The sequence below is a fragment of the Frieseomelitta varia genome, unplaced genomic scaffold, assembly GCF_011392965.1.
Source record: "Frieseomelitta varia isolate USP_RPSP 00005682 unplaced genomic scaffold, Fvar_1.2 scaffold_213, whole genome shotgun sequence".
NCBI lineage: Eukaryota > Metazoa > Arthropoda > Insecta > Hymenoptera > Apidae > Frieseomelitta > Frieseomelitta varia.
In genome coordinates this window covers 186,160-206,352 of record NW_025109895.1, presented here as the reverse complement: position 1 = coordinate 206,352, position 20,193 = coordinate 186,160, and the positions used below count along the sequence as shown (strand labels likewise).

The 20,193-nt window shown below is 27.7% G+C and overlaps 1 protein-coding gene across 2 annotated transcripts in view; it reads left to right on the top strand.

Moving 5' to 3' along the window:
- Window positions 1-20,193, top strand: part of LOC122527202 — a 38,281-nt gene that overhangs the window by 10,819 nt on the left and 7,269 nt on the right. For both annotated transcript variants that reach the window (XM_043651181.1, XM_043651180.1), the window contains exon 3: window positions 19,181-19,472. In XM_043651181.1, coding sequence (XP_043507116.1) covers window positions 19,181-19,472 — 292 coding nt within the window. The remainder of the gene's footprint in view (window positions 1-19,180; window positions 19,473-20,193) is intronic.

Here is a 20,193-nt window from a genome sequence, read left to right as displayed (position 1 = left end):
ATTATATAAAATAATTTCCGCAGCGTGTATTTTTTTCTTTTTTTTTTTTCTTGCCATATTAACATGATTTGCGCGAGATCCCTATGCTCTTCACTCTGTGGCTCGTGGAGAGAAAAAGGCTGGCGATAGGCCAGCGAAAACGCATGAATCGTCCAAGCAATATTCTCGGACTAATTCTTGCCCGATCGACGTGCTCGTTTACCCTTATTAAGCGCAATTTCGCCGCGCGTATCGCCGCACAATTTGCAGCCAACGGATATATGCGCTCGAAGTGGCGCGCCTCCTTCTTGCATAGACGAGAATGATTCTAATCGCGGAGCCCGGACGAATGTAAAAGGACAAAGAGGGCAAAGAACGCGGCGCGCCAATCGCGCAAGCCAGGAGGCCTCGCGAGGAAAAATGAACGCGCGAGGGATAACATCCCGAGCCTCTTCCCACCCCACGCGCGTTTGAAACACGCGACCGCGCGTAATTTGCCCCGCAGCTGTTCTAAAATTAAAGCTGCGCTCCACACGGCTGCAGCGTAATCAGTTTGTCGCGTTGCACCTTGAAAATCGCGAGTGAGAGTTTGTACGGAGGTTTAGGAATATCGTGGAACGTCGAGGAGAGCAGAGGTTTATATTCGTGAGAGCGAGTTTGGGGACCGATTGCGAGATTCTTTCGAGTCAGTGATGACCCTGTAAAGTGATTTCCGCTCCGTGATCGAGATATTTGATTAACTTTAATTATTATCGTTTAAATCACATTTAATATTATTATCATTCACATATTATCAGTTAATTATTATTGAACTTTTATTATTGTCGTTTAGATTACGATACACGAAATACTCGAGTCTCTTAGTGGACAGCAATATGATAGCAATCGAGTATTTGTAGGATAATTAATAATAGGGTCCAGTTGAAACGAAAAGTTGATGAAAAATTATGGTGTTTTTTTGTGGTGGTATTTTTTTTTTTTTAAGGAAGATTATTCCCTGTATTCAATAGTTGTCATGACGTCCGATAAGTTTAAAATAAATCTCACTATTATTTTTAGAAATTAAAAATTATATATTATTAATTGAATATATTATTATATTATATTATAATTGTACTATAATTGTACATATTGTATTATATTATAATTATATATATTATTAATTAAATATATTATTATATTATATTATAATTGTACTATAATTGTACATATTGTATTATATTATAATTATATTATAATTGTATATATTATATAATATATATTATAATATAATTATATTGTATTATATTATATTCAAACGGAAACATAATTGCATAAATCTACTTACTTTAATTATTATCGTTTAAATTACATTTAATATTATTATCATTCACATATTATCAGTTAATTATTATTGAACTTTAATTATTGTCGTTTAAATTACAATACACGAAATACTCGAGTCTCTTAGTGGACAGCAATATGATAGCAATCGAGTATTTGTAGGATAATTAATAATAGGGTCCAGTTGAAACGAAAAGTTGATGAAAAATTATGGTGTTTTTTTGTGGTGGTATTTTTTTTTTCTTTTTAAGGAAGATTATTCCCTGTATTCAATAGTTGTCATGACGTCAGATAAGTTTAAGATAAATCTCATTATTATTTTTATAATTTAAAAATAATATATTATTATATTATATTATAATTGTACTATAATTGTATATATTGTATTATATTATAATTGTATATATTATATTATATATATTATAATATAATTATATTATATTCAGACGGAAACATAATTGCATAAATCTACTTACTTTAATTATTGTCGTTTAAATTACAATAATATACATATGAGATATTTTACTATTTATATATTATTGATACATTTTTATTGATACATATTATTTAAGGTTTCACTATTTATATACTTATACATTTACATTATATTTAAATTATAATGATATCATATATATATATATATATATATATATATATATATTATATATATTATATATTATACTATATTACCATTAAAATTATAATGGTAAAATATTTTAGTTTACTACTATTAAATTAAAATTGTGCTATTTTAAATTAAAATTTGAATTAAAATTATACCATTAAATTTACTATTATCATTAAAACTATAATGATAGAATGTTTTGATACTACTATTAAATTAAAATTGTACTATTTTAAATTAAAATTTTTTTCATATATATTTTACAAAAAAAAAATATATTTATATATATTTAGATCATTTATTTTCAAGATAATTAAAATAAATTAATTACGAAATGATACGAAAGGTACAAAATAATGTTACTTATTTATTTAAAAAAAATTCATTTTTAAACTATTAATTCTTAATTATTACTAAAATATACTTTTATTATAAAACTTTAATTATATTTATTTATTTAATCATATTCATTAAAAATTATATATATGTACATAAATTTATATTAAACATCGATCGCCTAAAATCACGCGACGATTTCTGTCGACAAACACACCGTTACACGAAATTCCTAGCGTCGCGGTTTTCATCGACGATTTTTCTCCCCATCGTTCGTGCTCGCGCAAGATCGCGGGTGCCACGTGAACATCAGGCATCATCCTTCATCGGCCATATGGACAACGTGTCCTACATAGGTTGGATGACTTAGTATAATAACGAACAAGCTTCTTGCCGCGATGGCGAAGCAGCAGATAGCCGGCAAGTAGCGGTCGTGGATAAACGAATGCCGATATTACGAATAACTGTACATACAACCGCTGGATTACCGTGCTCCAATGCGCAAATCGATCTGAACGAGGCGCATCCTCGATTTCGCAGCAACGAACGTAACGCCGTGTACCATTTCGTCGGGATCGTTATTAGAAGGTTTTCACGTTCGAAGGTTTTTCGCGGTGACAGAATCGATTTATTTCGAAGCCGATCGTAATAATTACCTGCCGAGATCGATTACGCCAGTTAGGCCAGACTTTCCACCGTTCGTTCGTTTCAGGAGGCTGAAAGGTGCGTGTTATCTGGAGCGAAGAAACGGATGCGCGGTGTTAAGAACCATCTAAGCGATGGAACGATCTTTGTCGTTTTCTTCGTGACGTCGGTGTAAGATCCGTGCCGAGAGTGTTTGCGAAATAATCACGCTAATAAGACGCAGGAATTTGTAGGTTACAGCGAAGATCGGCATCAATAGCCATGCGTGTATCTCGTTTTTCGTTGCTTTTAATCTCTTGCCACGCACGTCGAGAATTTCTTTTTGTCCCAAAAATTGCAATTATTTTTCTCAGTTTCAAGTATATTTAAGTATAACTCGGGCAAAACTAATGAATTTATTATTACTTTTCAATAATTTCTATCTAGTGATATCATACTGACGAGTTTAAAAAGAAGGCGACGAGTTATTGTATACGGTTTGGTCGCTCGTTATGGTCCGCAATCAGTTGCCAGCGCAAGTGGTTAATATGAAAGTACGCAGAAACGCACGCTGCAGAAAAATTTTGTATAATTAAGAGTCGCACGTAACAAACCATAGTGTACACAAGTGAACGATTGAGAGAAAGTAAGTTTGGACATATTTAATTTGCCGTAAAATAGAAAATAACAATAATATATAATATTTCAACTGATAGTTATTTCTAAAGATATCTAGATAATATACATTATTCAATTAATGGATGATATAATATATTATTTGAAAGCACGTTTTAGGGGTGTTTTTTGTATTGCTATATTGATGAAATACAATAGTGAAGTAATAAGTGAACAAAAATAAAATTTAAAATAATAAAAATACAAAATAAACTATAATAATATAAGCAAAATAACATATAATGATATAAACAAAATAAAACACGAAATAAAATGTGATAATATAAATAAAATAAAATAAAATATAATAATATAGACAAAATAAAACACAAAATAAAATATAATAATATAAATAAAATAAAATATAATAATAAAATACAAATAAAATATAATAATATAAACAAGATAAAATACAAAATAAAAGTGTATAAAATAAAATTTTCAGTATGTGAACGTACGAATAAAATACAAAATAAAATATAATAATAAAATACAAATAAAATATAATAATATAAGCAAAGCAAAATACAAAATAAATACAAAATAAAATGTGAACGTATAAAATTCTTCAAATTTGATTGACGAATCAAATGAATATCATTTATTACAGGCGACTGAAAAGTCATTAATCACCTTACATTTGCCATTTATATCTTAATAATAAGAAATTATTTATACAGTAACCTGTGCTCATCATTCAGTTATATTCATAACATCAGCAACGAAGGCTCGATCTTTGGAATTTTAACGAACAGTTGGAATCTTTTTCGCCCCCGTTTTTTGTTCAATTTATGAGCTAGATAAGTTTCAAGAATTTTTCATTCAACGGGGATAATTGATTTCGCGATTACTCGTTCGAAACTAACGATCGGATATCGAGGAGTTTTTGCTTTCTCTCGATGGAACTTGCAGTCACCGGAACCGAGACTCTCATCGAGAACGGCGGGAAAAAATGTGTTGTCTTTATCGCGACAGAATATCACCGAGGTTTGAGGATTCGCGTGTGCCTTAGAACAGATCGTCAATGAAACGAACGTGTTATTACGGCGTACTTATGCTCGCCGAGGCGAAAAAGAAAGAAAAGAATCGCCGAGCTGTAACGAGTTATTATCACTTATTAACTGTACGGACCGGACGTTTAATTAGACATTGCTCTAATTAAATAAACGCCTTGTGATTTGGGACAAATTGTCGCACGAGTTGTCTCTTCTATTTCCCTCCTCTGTTATCTGGAAATTATGAAAGAGAATGCATTCGATTACAGTGAAAATCTCTGAATGTTTTATTACTTGAACAGAATATTTATATAGAACAGAATATTTATTAATATAGAATTTTCCTTGTACTAAATTTTCAACGTGTTCTTTTGCTAAAGTAACGAGAGATACAAAATTTTAATTAATTAAAAAAGAAAAGATACCAATGGTATATATAAGATTATGTTATGTTTAATTGTTATGTCAACATTTCGTTCACGAGTGACGAAAAGTGTTTGAGAAAGAATTTAATAGTTTGAAGCGTAGAATTACTTATATTTCCAAAATTATCAAGGTTATTCACTTTCAACAAAAGTGTTGTTATGCAATAATGATAAAGTAGCATTCTTCATCTCCATTTCGATACATTTAATATCAAAGAAACAGTTGTTCGACAAATGTGGCTCTGTTCCATTCTTAATTCTATTAAGACAATTTAAAATTTTATTTTTACAAAATTTTATTAATCCGAGAATATAGCAGGTTCTATTCTTTGCAAAGGCTCGCTTCTTCTCTTTCAATATTCGAGTCAGGTTTTCATTTTCATTGATATTCCGTGTTGTCAGTTCCTTTTGTCGATCAGAGGACTTGCCTGTCATTGAAAGAACATCCCTTGATCCATTCATGAAACTAAAACCATACCTCTTTGTATTCACGAGACGAATTTTTTTCACTGAGAGTGTCTGTGCGTTGAATCTTATATCGATCATTCACGAAATGTCGTATTTTTTAAAAATCTAATTAGAAAGGTAGAATCTCGATAAGGAAATATACATAATATACTAAACGTTATAAAAAAAGCTATTGTTTTAGAAGATAAAGTAGAAAAGACTATTACTAAAGTATGTTAGAACTTCGTTTGTCCAAACGATACACTTTCTTCATTATCATATTATTTTTCGTTCGTATAATAACATCTCACGTAAATCGTCGATAAATAGAAAACCTTTAGAACAGAGTATCATTATTGATCGAAATAATGAAATGGCAAGAAATATAAAAATATAAAAATCATCGTTATAAAAATATAAAGTAATAAAAAAATATTTCCAATAACGTGAAGTAATGTTGTCAGTGAGTGAGAGGCTTTGTGGATCAATCTTTTATTCAAGAATTATGCAAAGAAGCTCTTGAATATAAGATAATCGCTGATATTAAGGATAATTCGTTTATTAACGTTTGCGATAATTATAGTCCGTTTAGATGCACATAATTACCTCGATAAAATAGGAAAAAGGGTTCTTGAAATTTATACAGTGTTGTTATGGTTCTTCCCTCCCTTTTTTTTCTTTTTTTTTTTTTTTTTTTTTGTTCCTTTTCCACATGGGGGAATATCTTTTCCACTGCGTCGAAGAAGCCTCGACCGGCCACCGAACCCACGATACCCCACGATGCTTCCGCTTCGCGTAACAGAGAATGCGTAACTGCTTCCTACTTAATGAAAACTAAGGAAGTCGTCTCTTTTTTCAAGCGATGTTAGATCCCGTTTTTTTTTTTTCTTTTTCCCTGTTCCACCTTGAGGAACGATCACTCGCGATTCGTCAACTCAAATTTGGTTTTTCATTCTTGGAGAAATCCCCTATGTTCGTTTGAGAAATTTTACTGCAAAGATACAAAATACACAATAAAAATATGTACAAATATGTGATGAATAATATACAATATAATGGGTATATAAAATATAATAGGTATAATAAATAATAAAATATAATAGGTATAGTAAAAAAATTATTCAATGGCATGGTATCTTATTTTTCATTCATTTTGTCTGTTTAATATTGTAAATATTTTGTACTGTAGTTATCAATGTAGTTTCAATGAAGCTATTTTATCGCTATAATGAGAGATCCCGTGCGTTGAATTTTCTCACATAATATTCGTGAATAGAGCTCAGAGTGTCACTGCGATTCTTTAAGGTCTGTTACTGATTTATGTAACAATAAATATTTATCTAAATGAAATGATAGCTATTTAAATTTCGGACTTGTTCTTTTTATTTATTATAAACTTGAATTTGCTTACTTGTGTTTATATAACATTATTTATTTTTTGAAATTTATATATATATTATATATATTTTATTTATTATAATATACATATATATATAATATTATATATATAAATTAATTAATATTAATGTATATTATACATACATGTTATACATATTTTATTTATGTTTATTATACATACATATTATACATATTATCATATTAACATCATATTAATGTTTATTATACATACATGTTATACATATTTTATTTTTTGAAATTTATATATATATATATATATTTTATTTATTATAATACACATATATATTATATTATATATATAAATTAATTAATATTAATGTATATTATACATACATGTTATTATATATAAATTAATTAATATTATAAATGTATTATAATAATGTATTATAAATTAATTAACATTAATGTATTAATGTATTAATATTATTTATTATATATAACAAATGTAACATTTAATATCATATTTATTCATTTAATTACTATACATATACATGTATAATTAACGCGCAAATGAATGAAATTAATTTCTACATAATTTAGTCATTAACAAGACGATAATTTATTTATTAATAACAACAATAACGTTATTACAAGAGCAAGTCATCAACAATGAATTTTTTTTTTTTTTAGTAAAGCGTAATATCTAATGTCAGTGTTCGGTGCATGGCCTCTCTAAATCAGCCTCCGTTACGTAACACCCTATCTTTCATCGGTTATTGTTTTCGGAGTAACAATAAGATAACAGTAACGAACAGAAGATGCGGCTTCCTAAGTGAAAACACAGCTTCCTCGATTTGTTCGCCAAACTTCGTACATGCGTGATTAAAGAAAAAGAAAAAAAAAAGAAAAAAGAGAGAGAGGGGGGAACGAGAGTGAATTACGCAACGATTCCTGTAGACAGGGGACAAAAGTATCGCGCGAAAGAGAAACGTCCTCCGAGACGACGTTGCTTGCTGAGGCTTTCGTTTTCTTTCGCTTGCCTCCACGGCCGTAGCGTGAAATTTTTGGGTGTGCCGGCAACGAACACTTGATATTCATGCCGAGGCGTCTGCCGAAGGGCATTCTTACGTGTATACGACGGCTCTGCATAATGCGGGGCGTAATATAATGAACCCATTGCCATCGTCGGAGCTTCGTGCTCGCGATAGCAAAGCTGTTCACCTCGGAACGTGTTTCCCTTTATTTCTATAATTCTTGAGTTTTCGTCTCGTCTCACTATGCATTATCTTCGAAATGGAAACTTACTTCGAGAGTCGCGTTTAGTCCTCGTGCCACGCGCGTCGAGAACTTTTTTTGTCCCAAAATTGCAACGTTTTCTCAATTTTAAGTAATATATATTTATATATATTTATATATTAATATAATAATAATAATATAATAATAATAATATAGTAATATATATTTATATATTAATATAATAATATGGCAATATATATTTATATATTAATATAATAATAATATAATAATATAGTAATATTTATATATTAATATAATAATAATATAATAATATAGTAATATATATTTATATATTAATATAGTAATGATAATAATATAATAATATAGTAATATTTATATATTAATATAATAATAATAATATAATAATATAGTAATATATATTTATATATATTTATATATTTAATATGTAACAAATAATAAATTTATTACTTCTCAGTAATTTTTATCCAATGATATCGTGCCGACGAGTTCAAAAGGAAAGCGACGAGTTATCGTATGCGTGTAGGTTCGGTCACTCGTTATGGTCCGCAGTCAGTTGCCAGGGCAACTGGTTAAGGCTTGCAGTTCAATTTTGTCCAACTCGGTCGGTACTCAGACTCTTTTTTTTTTTTCTTACGTTTATAAAAGAGATATGTAAATATTCAAATTACGTAGCAATCAGATCATACGCTTACAAATATAATAAATGTAAATATATTTACAAATATAACACGATATAATATGATCATTGGTCAAAATTTATTTATTAAAAACTGAGTTTCGTAACAATATTTACACAATTATTATCGCAACATTAGAGTCAGTTTAAATGCCTTTCAATTCTCATGTCCCAAAGGACTGAAGTGCGCAGAGAAAAGTTCCTGACCGTAATCGTTTCGAATTGAAACGAAGAAAAAAAAAAAGAAACGTAACGTCGAAGACCATCACGGTTGTCATCCATTCGTTCCCGAGTTTTATTGGCTACACGACCAAGGGAAATATCGGTGAAATTTACCAGTATCGCGTTTTACGAACGCCACGGGGTGGTTTTGCGGTTGCCGTTTCGCTTCTTACGTATCCTTTACCGTCACTCTCGTTCACGCACGAGCTTTCATTTTCTCCAGCGTCCAAATGGTGGAGGCCTCCGCCGTATTTTTCAGCGTCGAGGCCAACAAAGGCGATCCACCGTGGAATCGCAATGCCGCGGTGTATTTCGCGCACGTACACTTTGAACACGCGTGCACATAAGTACTCGGCGGTACCGGTATGCATAATACAACACAACGAGTAACATAATGCGTCTATTGTTGGACGAGAATTCTCTCTCTCTCTCTCTCTTTCTATCTTCTGTTTATCCTCGAGTAAATAGGCGACCAATCATACATGCACATAGGCGAACACATGGAAAACGTTTTAATACTCATTTGCATGCATTCAACCGGCGCTTATACACGGTGTTTATAGAATCATCGTCTAGACGAGAGAAAACGCTTGAATAGCCCGTGGTATCTTTTGAGAAGCCCGTTGAGGTGCCCGAGCCGCGGGATGATATACGACTGTTTGTCCAGCCACCTGGGAGAAATTTGGAACACAGAATAAACGTTCTAGACGCGGCTAGTTCCCCCGAGGATAATTACCTTTGGGAAGACTGCCGGCGAAGGAAAACACTCGTTTTCATTCTGTCGCCGATGACGCCGCGAGAGGCTAGGCCGTCTTGTAAGATTTTCTCGTGGCGGAATGAAATTTGAAATATTTTTATTTATACGTTATTATTAATATATAATTATTATACTATTATTAATATATAATTATACTCTTATTAATATATAATTATTATACTATTATTAATGTATAATTATATTCTTATTAATATATAATTATTATACTTATTATATTAATATTAATATATATTTATTATACTATTATATTAATATTAATATATAATTATTATACTTATTATATTAATATTAATATATATTTATTATACTATTATATTAATAATAATATATAATTATTATACTATAATATTATTATTAATATATTATTTTTATTTCTTTTTCTGCAAAATGACTAGTGTCGTAATTTTGAGCATCGTTTCAATTCAAGAATATTGAGATCATTATATAATTTATAATAAATATGTAATAAATATTTCTATATATAATTTATAATAAATATATAATAAATATTTCTATATATAATTTATAATAAATATATAATAAATATTTCTATATATAATTTATAATAAATTTATAATAAATATTTCTATATATAATATATAAATATTTCCACATATAATTTATAATAAATATATAATAAATATTTCTATATATAATATATAAATATTTCCACATATAATTTATAATAAATATATAATAAATATTTCTATGTATAATATATGTATAATAATTATATATGTATAATATATAAATATTTCCATATATAATTTATATATAATAAATATATAATAAATATTTCCATATATAATACATAAATATTTCCATATATAATTTATAATAAATATATAATAAATATTTCCAAGTAGCTTCATAGGCGAGATGCAAAAAAATTTGCTTGCTTCAAAATTTATCTTCTCAAAGACCTAAAATAACAAAGAAAGACGTATTTGCGTTCTTTCTCTTCAAAATCGCTTCTCTCAGAGAGAGAAACTTCTTCCACCCAGAAGTTTTCCACTTTCTCTTCGAAATTGACTTTTCCTCGAAAGCTGAGGACGAGGAAGAAAAGAACAATTACTTATTAGTCATTGCAATACAAGGATATGTACATATTGTACAATGTAATTGATGTGCTTTCTATCCTCTCTTTTTGTGCATCTGTGTTGCGACCAGTCGCGGATAACGGAACGCAACCATATTCGCGACATGAACAAGGATTAATCAGCTGTTTTGCTTGTTATCCTTCGTCTCATGTGTACACGTGTACGTGTGAAACTTAGCATACCGCTAATTAAGTAAGTAAATCGGAATCCCTCCGTGTTTTTTTACTCGAAGAGACACGCGATGATTTTTAAAGAGATTTTGCCACAATTGACGAATTTCTCGTGAAACGTAAAGTTGTTGCCCGATAATATAGTTAAATCGTCTAGAAGACGCACATGTTGTACACATTTCTGTTATCTGGAATAAAGTGAAAAAATTTGAAATGGCGAATTAATATTTCAATTAATTTACTGTTATAATTCAGAAATAATAAAAAAAGGAAAAATAATAATTTTAATTTTAGCGGGGAGGTCCGAGATCAATTATTTCTGAATAATTTTTAAGAGGACGAGAGTTTTATTCGTGAAATGAAATTTTAATTAGACATCCTTGAAGGAAGATTAGAAAATTTAATTCTCTTGAGAAAACTAAGTTTTAGTCTCACCAGTCAAGAATGTGGTCAACTGTATTCTTAATTGTGAAATGAAATTTTTAAATTGACAAGAATGATTATTAGAGCGTGGATGTTGATGCACGTAGGAAATAAAATATGTTTAGAAAATAAATTAACATAAACACTATTCGTGCTACAATATGCATGAAACATATGCAAATAGAAAAAGAACATGTAACACGTGTTTTATGATACTGTTCACTGTATTTTATTCTATATCGAGGAATTATAATTTGCTTTGCAGTAAACAATAAGTAATTTTTCCATTTTTATGTATAAATAGTCTTATAACGGCATTTATGAATAATTATTCGATGGCATACGAGATAAATATGTTACATGCTTATGCGCACATGATATGCATATGTTCTCGGAACATAAATATGCAAAGTGTATTACGTTACTTCATTATGCAATTTATGTACAATGGAAAATATTTTTTGGAATCTCTTAACCGGTGTCGCATCCTGATCCACATTGCACATTCTGATTATAGAAGGTGATAATTAATAATAGATATTATTCTTCAAGTTAATATATTAAAATAAAAAAAAATATTATAATTAATTAAATTAAATTTCTTAAAATAATAAAATCAAATAAATAAACCATTATTATTAAATAAATTATATAAATTAATTCAATCATTTTTAAAATATTAAATTTAAAAATTTTATTTTTTGATGACCAAATTCATAATTTATACTAATTAATAATAATAATCCTAAAATTCTTTCACATACTATAAACATTAAGAACATACATAATATAATTATATATAAAATAAAAATTATATGTAAAAATTCTATTATAATTAAAAAATTTGAGTAATAATAACTTTTGATAAATATAATTTAAAAAAAAATTAATTCTTTAATTATATAAAATAATATTAGTTATATAATATAAATTAAATTTTAATTTACAAAATTAATGTTTTATTAAACTATATAACACATAATAAAACATAAAATAAGAATTTTTTTTAATTATCTATAATTCCCAAAATTATTATTTTTTTAAACTATTTTTTGAAAAATTTAAAACGTTAATTTTATTTAATTTTTATTTTTATAATTGTATTTATATTTTTTTTTTAGATTTTTTTAATTTATTTTATATTATATATATTTATTTACTATTTGTATAATTTAATATTTTAATTTTAATTTATATTTATTTATATTATTATTTTTATTATTTATATTATTTATATTATTAATTAATTAATTTTAATTTTTTAATTCTATAATAATAGATAATTAATAATAGATAATAGAGGCAATAGATAATATTAGATAATTAATAATAGATAATAGAGAAATAATTCTTTATTTTTCATATATTTTATCTTTCATTAGACGTATGTATAAATGTTCAACATGATGTATTTTATTCTAATATACGCTGAACAGTTTCTAACCAGTACAAATCATTCACAGTTTTGTGAAAATATCTTGAACATTGATTTTTGGTGATCCTACATGCGTCCGATAAAATGTATTTCCCAAAATATGAACATTTCTTATATTTTTCCTCTTGCTCTTCAATCTGATTTCACATAATTCACACTATTCAAATAAAATTACAAACAATATGATACGAGAGGTTACGATGAAACTACACGTTGACAATATAAATACATATTTTGAATTTTCAAAATACAAAATTCAAATTTCATAGCGAATATGAAACAACACACTGGCACTGTAAATAATAAATTAAACAACGATAAACAGCAAGAGCTTTTCCCCCGACATCCTTCTTTTTAAATAAATTTTTATAATAATAATTATACGTAATATATAATTATATATAATATATAATAATTTATATTAATAATATTTTTTTAATAATATTTTCGTCACGTGTCGCGCGCGAGGCTCGGACGATCAGCTTTTTTCACGTGGCATCGAGTGTCGATTCGGTGTCATTACTGGTACTTTATACACGATTATCGTTCGCTTAGAGTTCTCGTTAAGATATCACTTTACCACATATCGGATTCATCGATCGTTCGATCCAACGAGAGGAACAACACAACGGTTTCCCCTCGGTACGATCCACGTTGAAAACCTGTGCATGTGTACGCGCGGCGATGGCCTTAAGGTAGACAGGTGCAAGGACGAGGAAATAGATATTACAACTGTCAAAGAGTGATCCACGAAGAAAGTTCGTTTCGAGGCAACTGATTGCATTTCTTCCTCCGGTTGGGATTCCCTTAATGGACAAGAGCTATCTCCGGATCGTGTCACGTTAGTTTCCTTAATTATACAGCTGAGACACGTGTAGCACGTTGCAGGTCTCTCGGTTCCGAGTCGTGAGAACTTCCTCGAACAGGGAATGCTTCTCTCACTTTCGGCGTTATTCGCATAATGTACCATGCAATAAATAATTGGCTGTTCTATTAATTTGTTTCGTACAAAATTACCAGAACTTTGAAACATTAATAATGATAATGAACGAGGAGAGTGTTGCTCGACATTGACTTGAACTTTCTGATCATTTTCATGGATTTCAATTATGATAGATTGTATTGTATATTATTTCAACGTTTAATGCCATTACTCGGAGCTATAACAATTATTGTCAAAGCTGTGTAACTGTTGTTACATCTGTGATGTTATTAGAACATTTCATTGTGTTTCAAAAGATTTTTGACTTTAAATATCACAAACAGATTTGCGTCACAATAGTTATACTAACAGAATAGTCTTTATCATAGTATCATAAATCGTATTTACTTTCTATTCCAATAAATTGATATAAATAAAATATTTCAAGAACTCAAGTGCTCTTCAAATTAAATACCACATTAATCAATAAAATATAATAAATAATATAATGTATATAATATATTAATATAATATAATATATATAAAGCTTTCAAATTCAATACCATATTAATCAATAAAATATAATAAATATAATATATAATATATTAACATAATATAATACATATAACATATTAATATAATAAAATATATATGAAGCTCTCAAATTAAATAATAATTATAAATCATACATAAATCGTAAATAGTGTTATAAATCGTATACTCTTTCTATTCTAATAAATTGATATAAATAAAATATTTCAAGAACTCAAATGCTTTCAAATTAAATACCATATTAATCAATAAAATATAATATATAATATATTTACATAATATAATATAATATAATATAATATAATATAATATAGTATAATATAATATAATATAGTATAATATAGTATAATATAGTATAATATAGTATAATATAGTATAATATAGTATAATATAGTATAATATAGTATAATATAGTATAATATAGTATAATATAGTATAATATAGTATAATATAATATAATATAATATAATATAATATAATATAGTATAGTATAATATAATATAATATATATATAAAGATTTCAAATAAACTACCATATTAATCAATAAAATATAATAAATATAATACATAATATATAATAAAATATATATAAAGCCTTCAAATTAAATAATAATTATAAATCGTACATAAATCGTAAATAGTGTTATAAATCACTTTCTATTCCAATAAATTGAAATAAGTAAAATATTTCAAGACTTCAAATGCTTTCAAATTAAATACCATATTAATCAATAACATATAATAAATATAATATATTAATAATATATTATAATATATATATATAATAATATATTATACTTATTATATATATTAATATAATATAATACAATACAATATAATATAATATAATATAATATATATAAAGCTTTCAAATTAAATAATAATTAAATAAATAGATAAATCAATATGATATAATATATATAACGCTTTCATATTAATCAATAAAGTATTTCATTTTCAAAGCTAATCAAACAATTTCGCACAAAACAGATAGTTTGCCAATGTTATTGCTTCAAATAACATTTTACCCAGTCCTGGATTCATTTCAATCGTATTTCATGCAGCAGCGCACTTTAGATGTGTCCAAACACTTGCGGTGTAATATCAACAGGTCGTTTTTAGGGGATTCGCGTTTAATAGTAACGTCAGACTAAATTGAGAAGCGTGTAATTTAATTGAAGCGCACTTTCTCAAGCCCTCCTTCTCTCGCATTTATTACGCTAATAGTTATCGGGGGGTTATTGCGCCGTCACTCTTATAATCGTTTCGTTGACAACCTCGAAGGAACTTGCTCAACGCCGCGCTCATAAAACCGGATCGGTTTTTCTCTTAATCGTAAGGTCGCATAATTATGTAATTATACTTTTTCCCATCGTATCTGCAGTTCAATGCCTGTTGCAGCAGCCTCGGCGACATACCAAGCTTCTACATCGAAGAGATTGATCGGCGCAGTGACACTCACCTTGCGTTCCGTCTTTTTAACTAAATGGCCCAGGCGTTAAACGCCTTGCTGATCTTATCTCTCGCGATTTATTCATCAACTCACTGCGAATTGTTCCCTCGACGATTGTGGAAATCGGATGATCTGATGACTGAGACGATTAGCGGGAATGTCACGCGACGTTGTAAGAATCACGCAACAGCGTCAAAACTCTTAACCCCTTGAGCGTTTTATTTCGAGCGTACTCGTCGAATGAAAAGATGGAATCTTTTTTTGTTTAAATTTCGCGTTTACTCGTCGGGTAGAAAAAAAAACATTCGCTTTTCCTATTTGTTGTAAAATATTTATTGTAAATAAAATTTTCATATTATTAAATAATATTAGAATAATATTAAATAATACTAGAGTAATATTAAATAATATTATAATTATATATTAGATAATATAATATATTATTTAATATTACTCTATTATAAATAATAATAATATTAGAGTATAATAGTAAAATAATAATATTTGAGTAATATTAAATAATATTAAATAATATTATAATATATTATTTAATATTACTCTGATATTATAAATAATAATAATATTAGAGTATAATAAATATTATATTCTAATATTATAAATAATAATATTAGAGTGTAATAAATATTATACTCTAATATTATTTAATATTAAATAATAATATTAGAGTAATATTAAATAATATTAAACAATATTGTAATATATTATTTACTATTACTCTAATATTATAAATTTATTATACTCTAATATTATAAATAATATTAGAGTATAATATTTATTACAAAATTTATATATATTTGTAATTTTAGAATATTTTCAGAGAAATATTTATAATCGATAGGAGATATTTTACTTTCAGTTCTGTATAAAATATTGTGTGAATTGTTCTTGTATTATATTCTTATCTTTCATGTGAAATTGAAACTAAAATATTTTCCAGCGTCTGAACGGAAAAAAAGTAACAATTAGTTAATAAATAATTGGTTGTTGCAACAATTTAAAAATAACTCAAATCTTGGGATTTGAGAATGTGTGAATTTGAGAAACACAGAAATAACTACACACGATAAGGTACAAGACATGCCTGTATTCAAGGTAAATGTGTTCATACCGTTACCAATACTTCCGGTCTCCGGGTGCCATGGACGTAGCAGGCCATGCAATCAACCATGTGTCACTTTGTAGTGTGACTGTGTAAAGAACTTCAATGAAAATGTTTTCCTAACAATTCTGATCTCGTTGAAAGTCGTGGATACACTACCGAAGACAATTTCCAAGATTTCGAATATTCGTAGAAAACAGCGTAATTTAAAAAACTGAAGCTTTCAGGAGGAAGGAAAAAAGTGTAACTTTAAATTATTTACTATTTGACTTCAAAATTATTTTATTTACTATTTGACTTTAAAATTTTTAACTTTATTATTTACTATTTGACTATTACTATTACTGTGACTTTTTTATTTACTATTTGACTATTACTATTGCTATGACTTTTTTACTTACTATTACTTTATTTACTATTTGACTATTACTATTACTGTGGCCAAATGTAGTTAAGAAAAATATGGAAATTCAGCTTGAACATTTTGTAGTCAAATTCGCTTTCGAAGAGGGTGAAATTAACCCTCAAAAAATTCTCCTATTTCTCGATTTATAAATCACGAATAATTGCAATAAATTTTTAAGCAAATGTCACTTCTTCTAATTAAGGTTATTTAAGGCTATCACGTAATGGTTATCATATCATTCAGGTTATCATATCGAAATTAGATTATTAATAAGTGGCAAATCTAAGAATTACCAAATTAGTAAAAATACAATAACTCGAATGCATTGCAAAATCTTCCCCGTTTTTAAAAAGATTTATTTAAATATAAAGTATTTTTTGGAAAATTTCGTACGTGCTATTTCTTTGTTTTTTAAAAACTCAACTCTGCTTCCTTATTCCTACATTCCTGTATTCAGAAATATGTCGTTTTAACATGTTCTTTTTATTTTCAAGCAGAATGTATTACTCTCATTCAAAATACATCGACTTGGACACATATATGTTACATATACGTTTGACACATATATAATAATTGTTTCTACAGATATAATTTGATAACATATATTATATATAATAAAAATTATTAGTAATATATATATATTAATTATTACATATAATTAAGATAAATATATTAATATTATTATATATCTATTATATTATTGATAATATATACCATATATAATAAAAATATCATTTTACTATTGCCAATTTACTCACATTGCAATATACTTACTGGCACATACATATATAAAACAGTTCCCATCAACAAAAGAACAAAATTTCTGAATTTGTTCACTTCTACAATAACTCTTCAGTGTTATCTATATATATATCTTCAGTATTATATATATATTTATATTATTATATATAATTAAGATAAATATATTAATATTATTATATTATTGGTAATATATACCATATATATCATTTTACTGTTGCCAATTTACTCACATTGCAATATACTTACTGGCACACACATACATAAAACATTTCTCATCAACAAAAGAAAAAAATTTCTCAATCTGTTCACTTCTACAAAAACTCATCAGTGTTTTATATATATATATTTATATTATTATATATAATTAAGATAAATATATTAATATTATTATATTATTGGTAATATATACCATATATATCATTTTACTATTGCCAATTTACTCACATTGCAATATACTTACTGGCACACACATACATAAAACATTTCTCATCAACAAAAGAAAAAAATTTCTCAATCTGTTCACTTCTACAAAAACTCATCAGTGTTTTATATATATATATTTATATTATTATATATAATTAAGATAAATATATTAATATTATTATATTATTGGTAACACATATACCATATATATCATTTTACTGTTGCTAATTTACTCACATTGCAATATACCTACTGGCACACACATACATAAAACAGTTCTCATCAACAAAAGAACAAAATTTCTCAATCTGTTCACTTCTACAAAAACTCATCAGTGTTTTATATATATATATATATATATATATATATATATATATATATATATATTATTATATATAATTAAGATAAATATATTAATATTATTATATTATTGGTAACATATACCATATATATCATTTTACTATTGCCAATTTACTCACATTGCAATATACCTACTGGCACACACATACATAAAACAGTTCTCATCGACAAAAGAACAAAATTTCTCAATTCTGTTCACTTCTACAGAAACTCATCAATGTTTCTTTTCTTGATAAGAGAATAAAGTATCGATGTTTGATAGACAAACTCGTGCCTCAGAACGATATTTAAAACAAAAGTTATTCGTTTCAGCTTTGTCCAGGAGTTCGCCTCGCCGCCAGCTGATGGAGTCACCCTGTTGCTTGAAACGCTTCGCGGTGTTCAGTTGGCCCAAAGTTCGCCACCGTCTTCCGGTCACACGGGTCCACGAGTCGGTACCAGAAGAGCTGCGCTGGACGAATTGGGTTGCGTCGAATGTTTGGCCGCATGCACCGAACGATGCACCGATGCACCGAGGCTCCTGGTGCAAGCTCAACCAGGTCTTCTTGCTCTGGCAGTTTGTCTGACTAGTAGCTTGAACCGGTCCCGAGTCCTGGCTCTCCAGGTAACAATCGTCACTTCCGTTCCGAGTACCACGAAGTACTGTTAGTAAAAAAAAAAGAACCCGACTGGAATCGTACATGAGAATCGTACTCTCTCTCTCTCTCATTATCATCTTGTCATACACGTATCTTACCATCTCTGAACATTAACATTGATGTTAACACGCTTTCTCTAAGAAAACACTTTTGGTCTCAACACGGTGCAAATATTATTTGTTATTTGTTTTCGAAGTTCTTTTTTTTTTTTTTTTTGTCAAATTACGTTCTTTCCATTTTATATTATTCGCAAGAAAAAAAGAAAATTGAAACGAACAGAAATTAGAATTGCACAAATGTGGGAATCACATACGTTTGTTGCGTAACTTTTGTACAATATTTCTTTTATTTTTGTGGAATATGTTTTTTTCTTTTTTTTGTTAAATTACATTTTTCTCCGTTTTACATTTATTCGGTGAAAATATTAAAATTTGGTTAGAATATAGAAGAGTTTCCATTAGATGCCTTTTCTTTTCTTGGCAAGCAGATAAATTTTTTATCTTCATGTCAAAAGGAGAAAACATCATATCTGGTGATAAAAATTTTAAAGAAAGCAAATCAATATATATCCAACACAGTGGAACTTTTATTAGTATCTTTTTCTTAAATCAAGCACGATGTTTATTCGAAATCCATTTATTTATAGTACAATTAATCAAACTTATCTTCAACTTCAAGGCCACATCC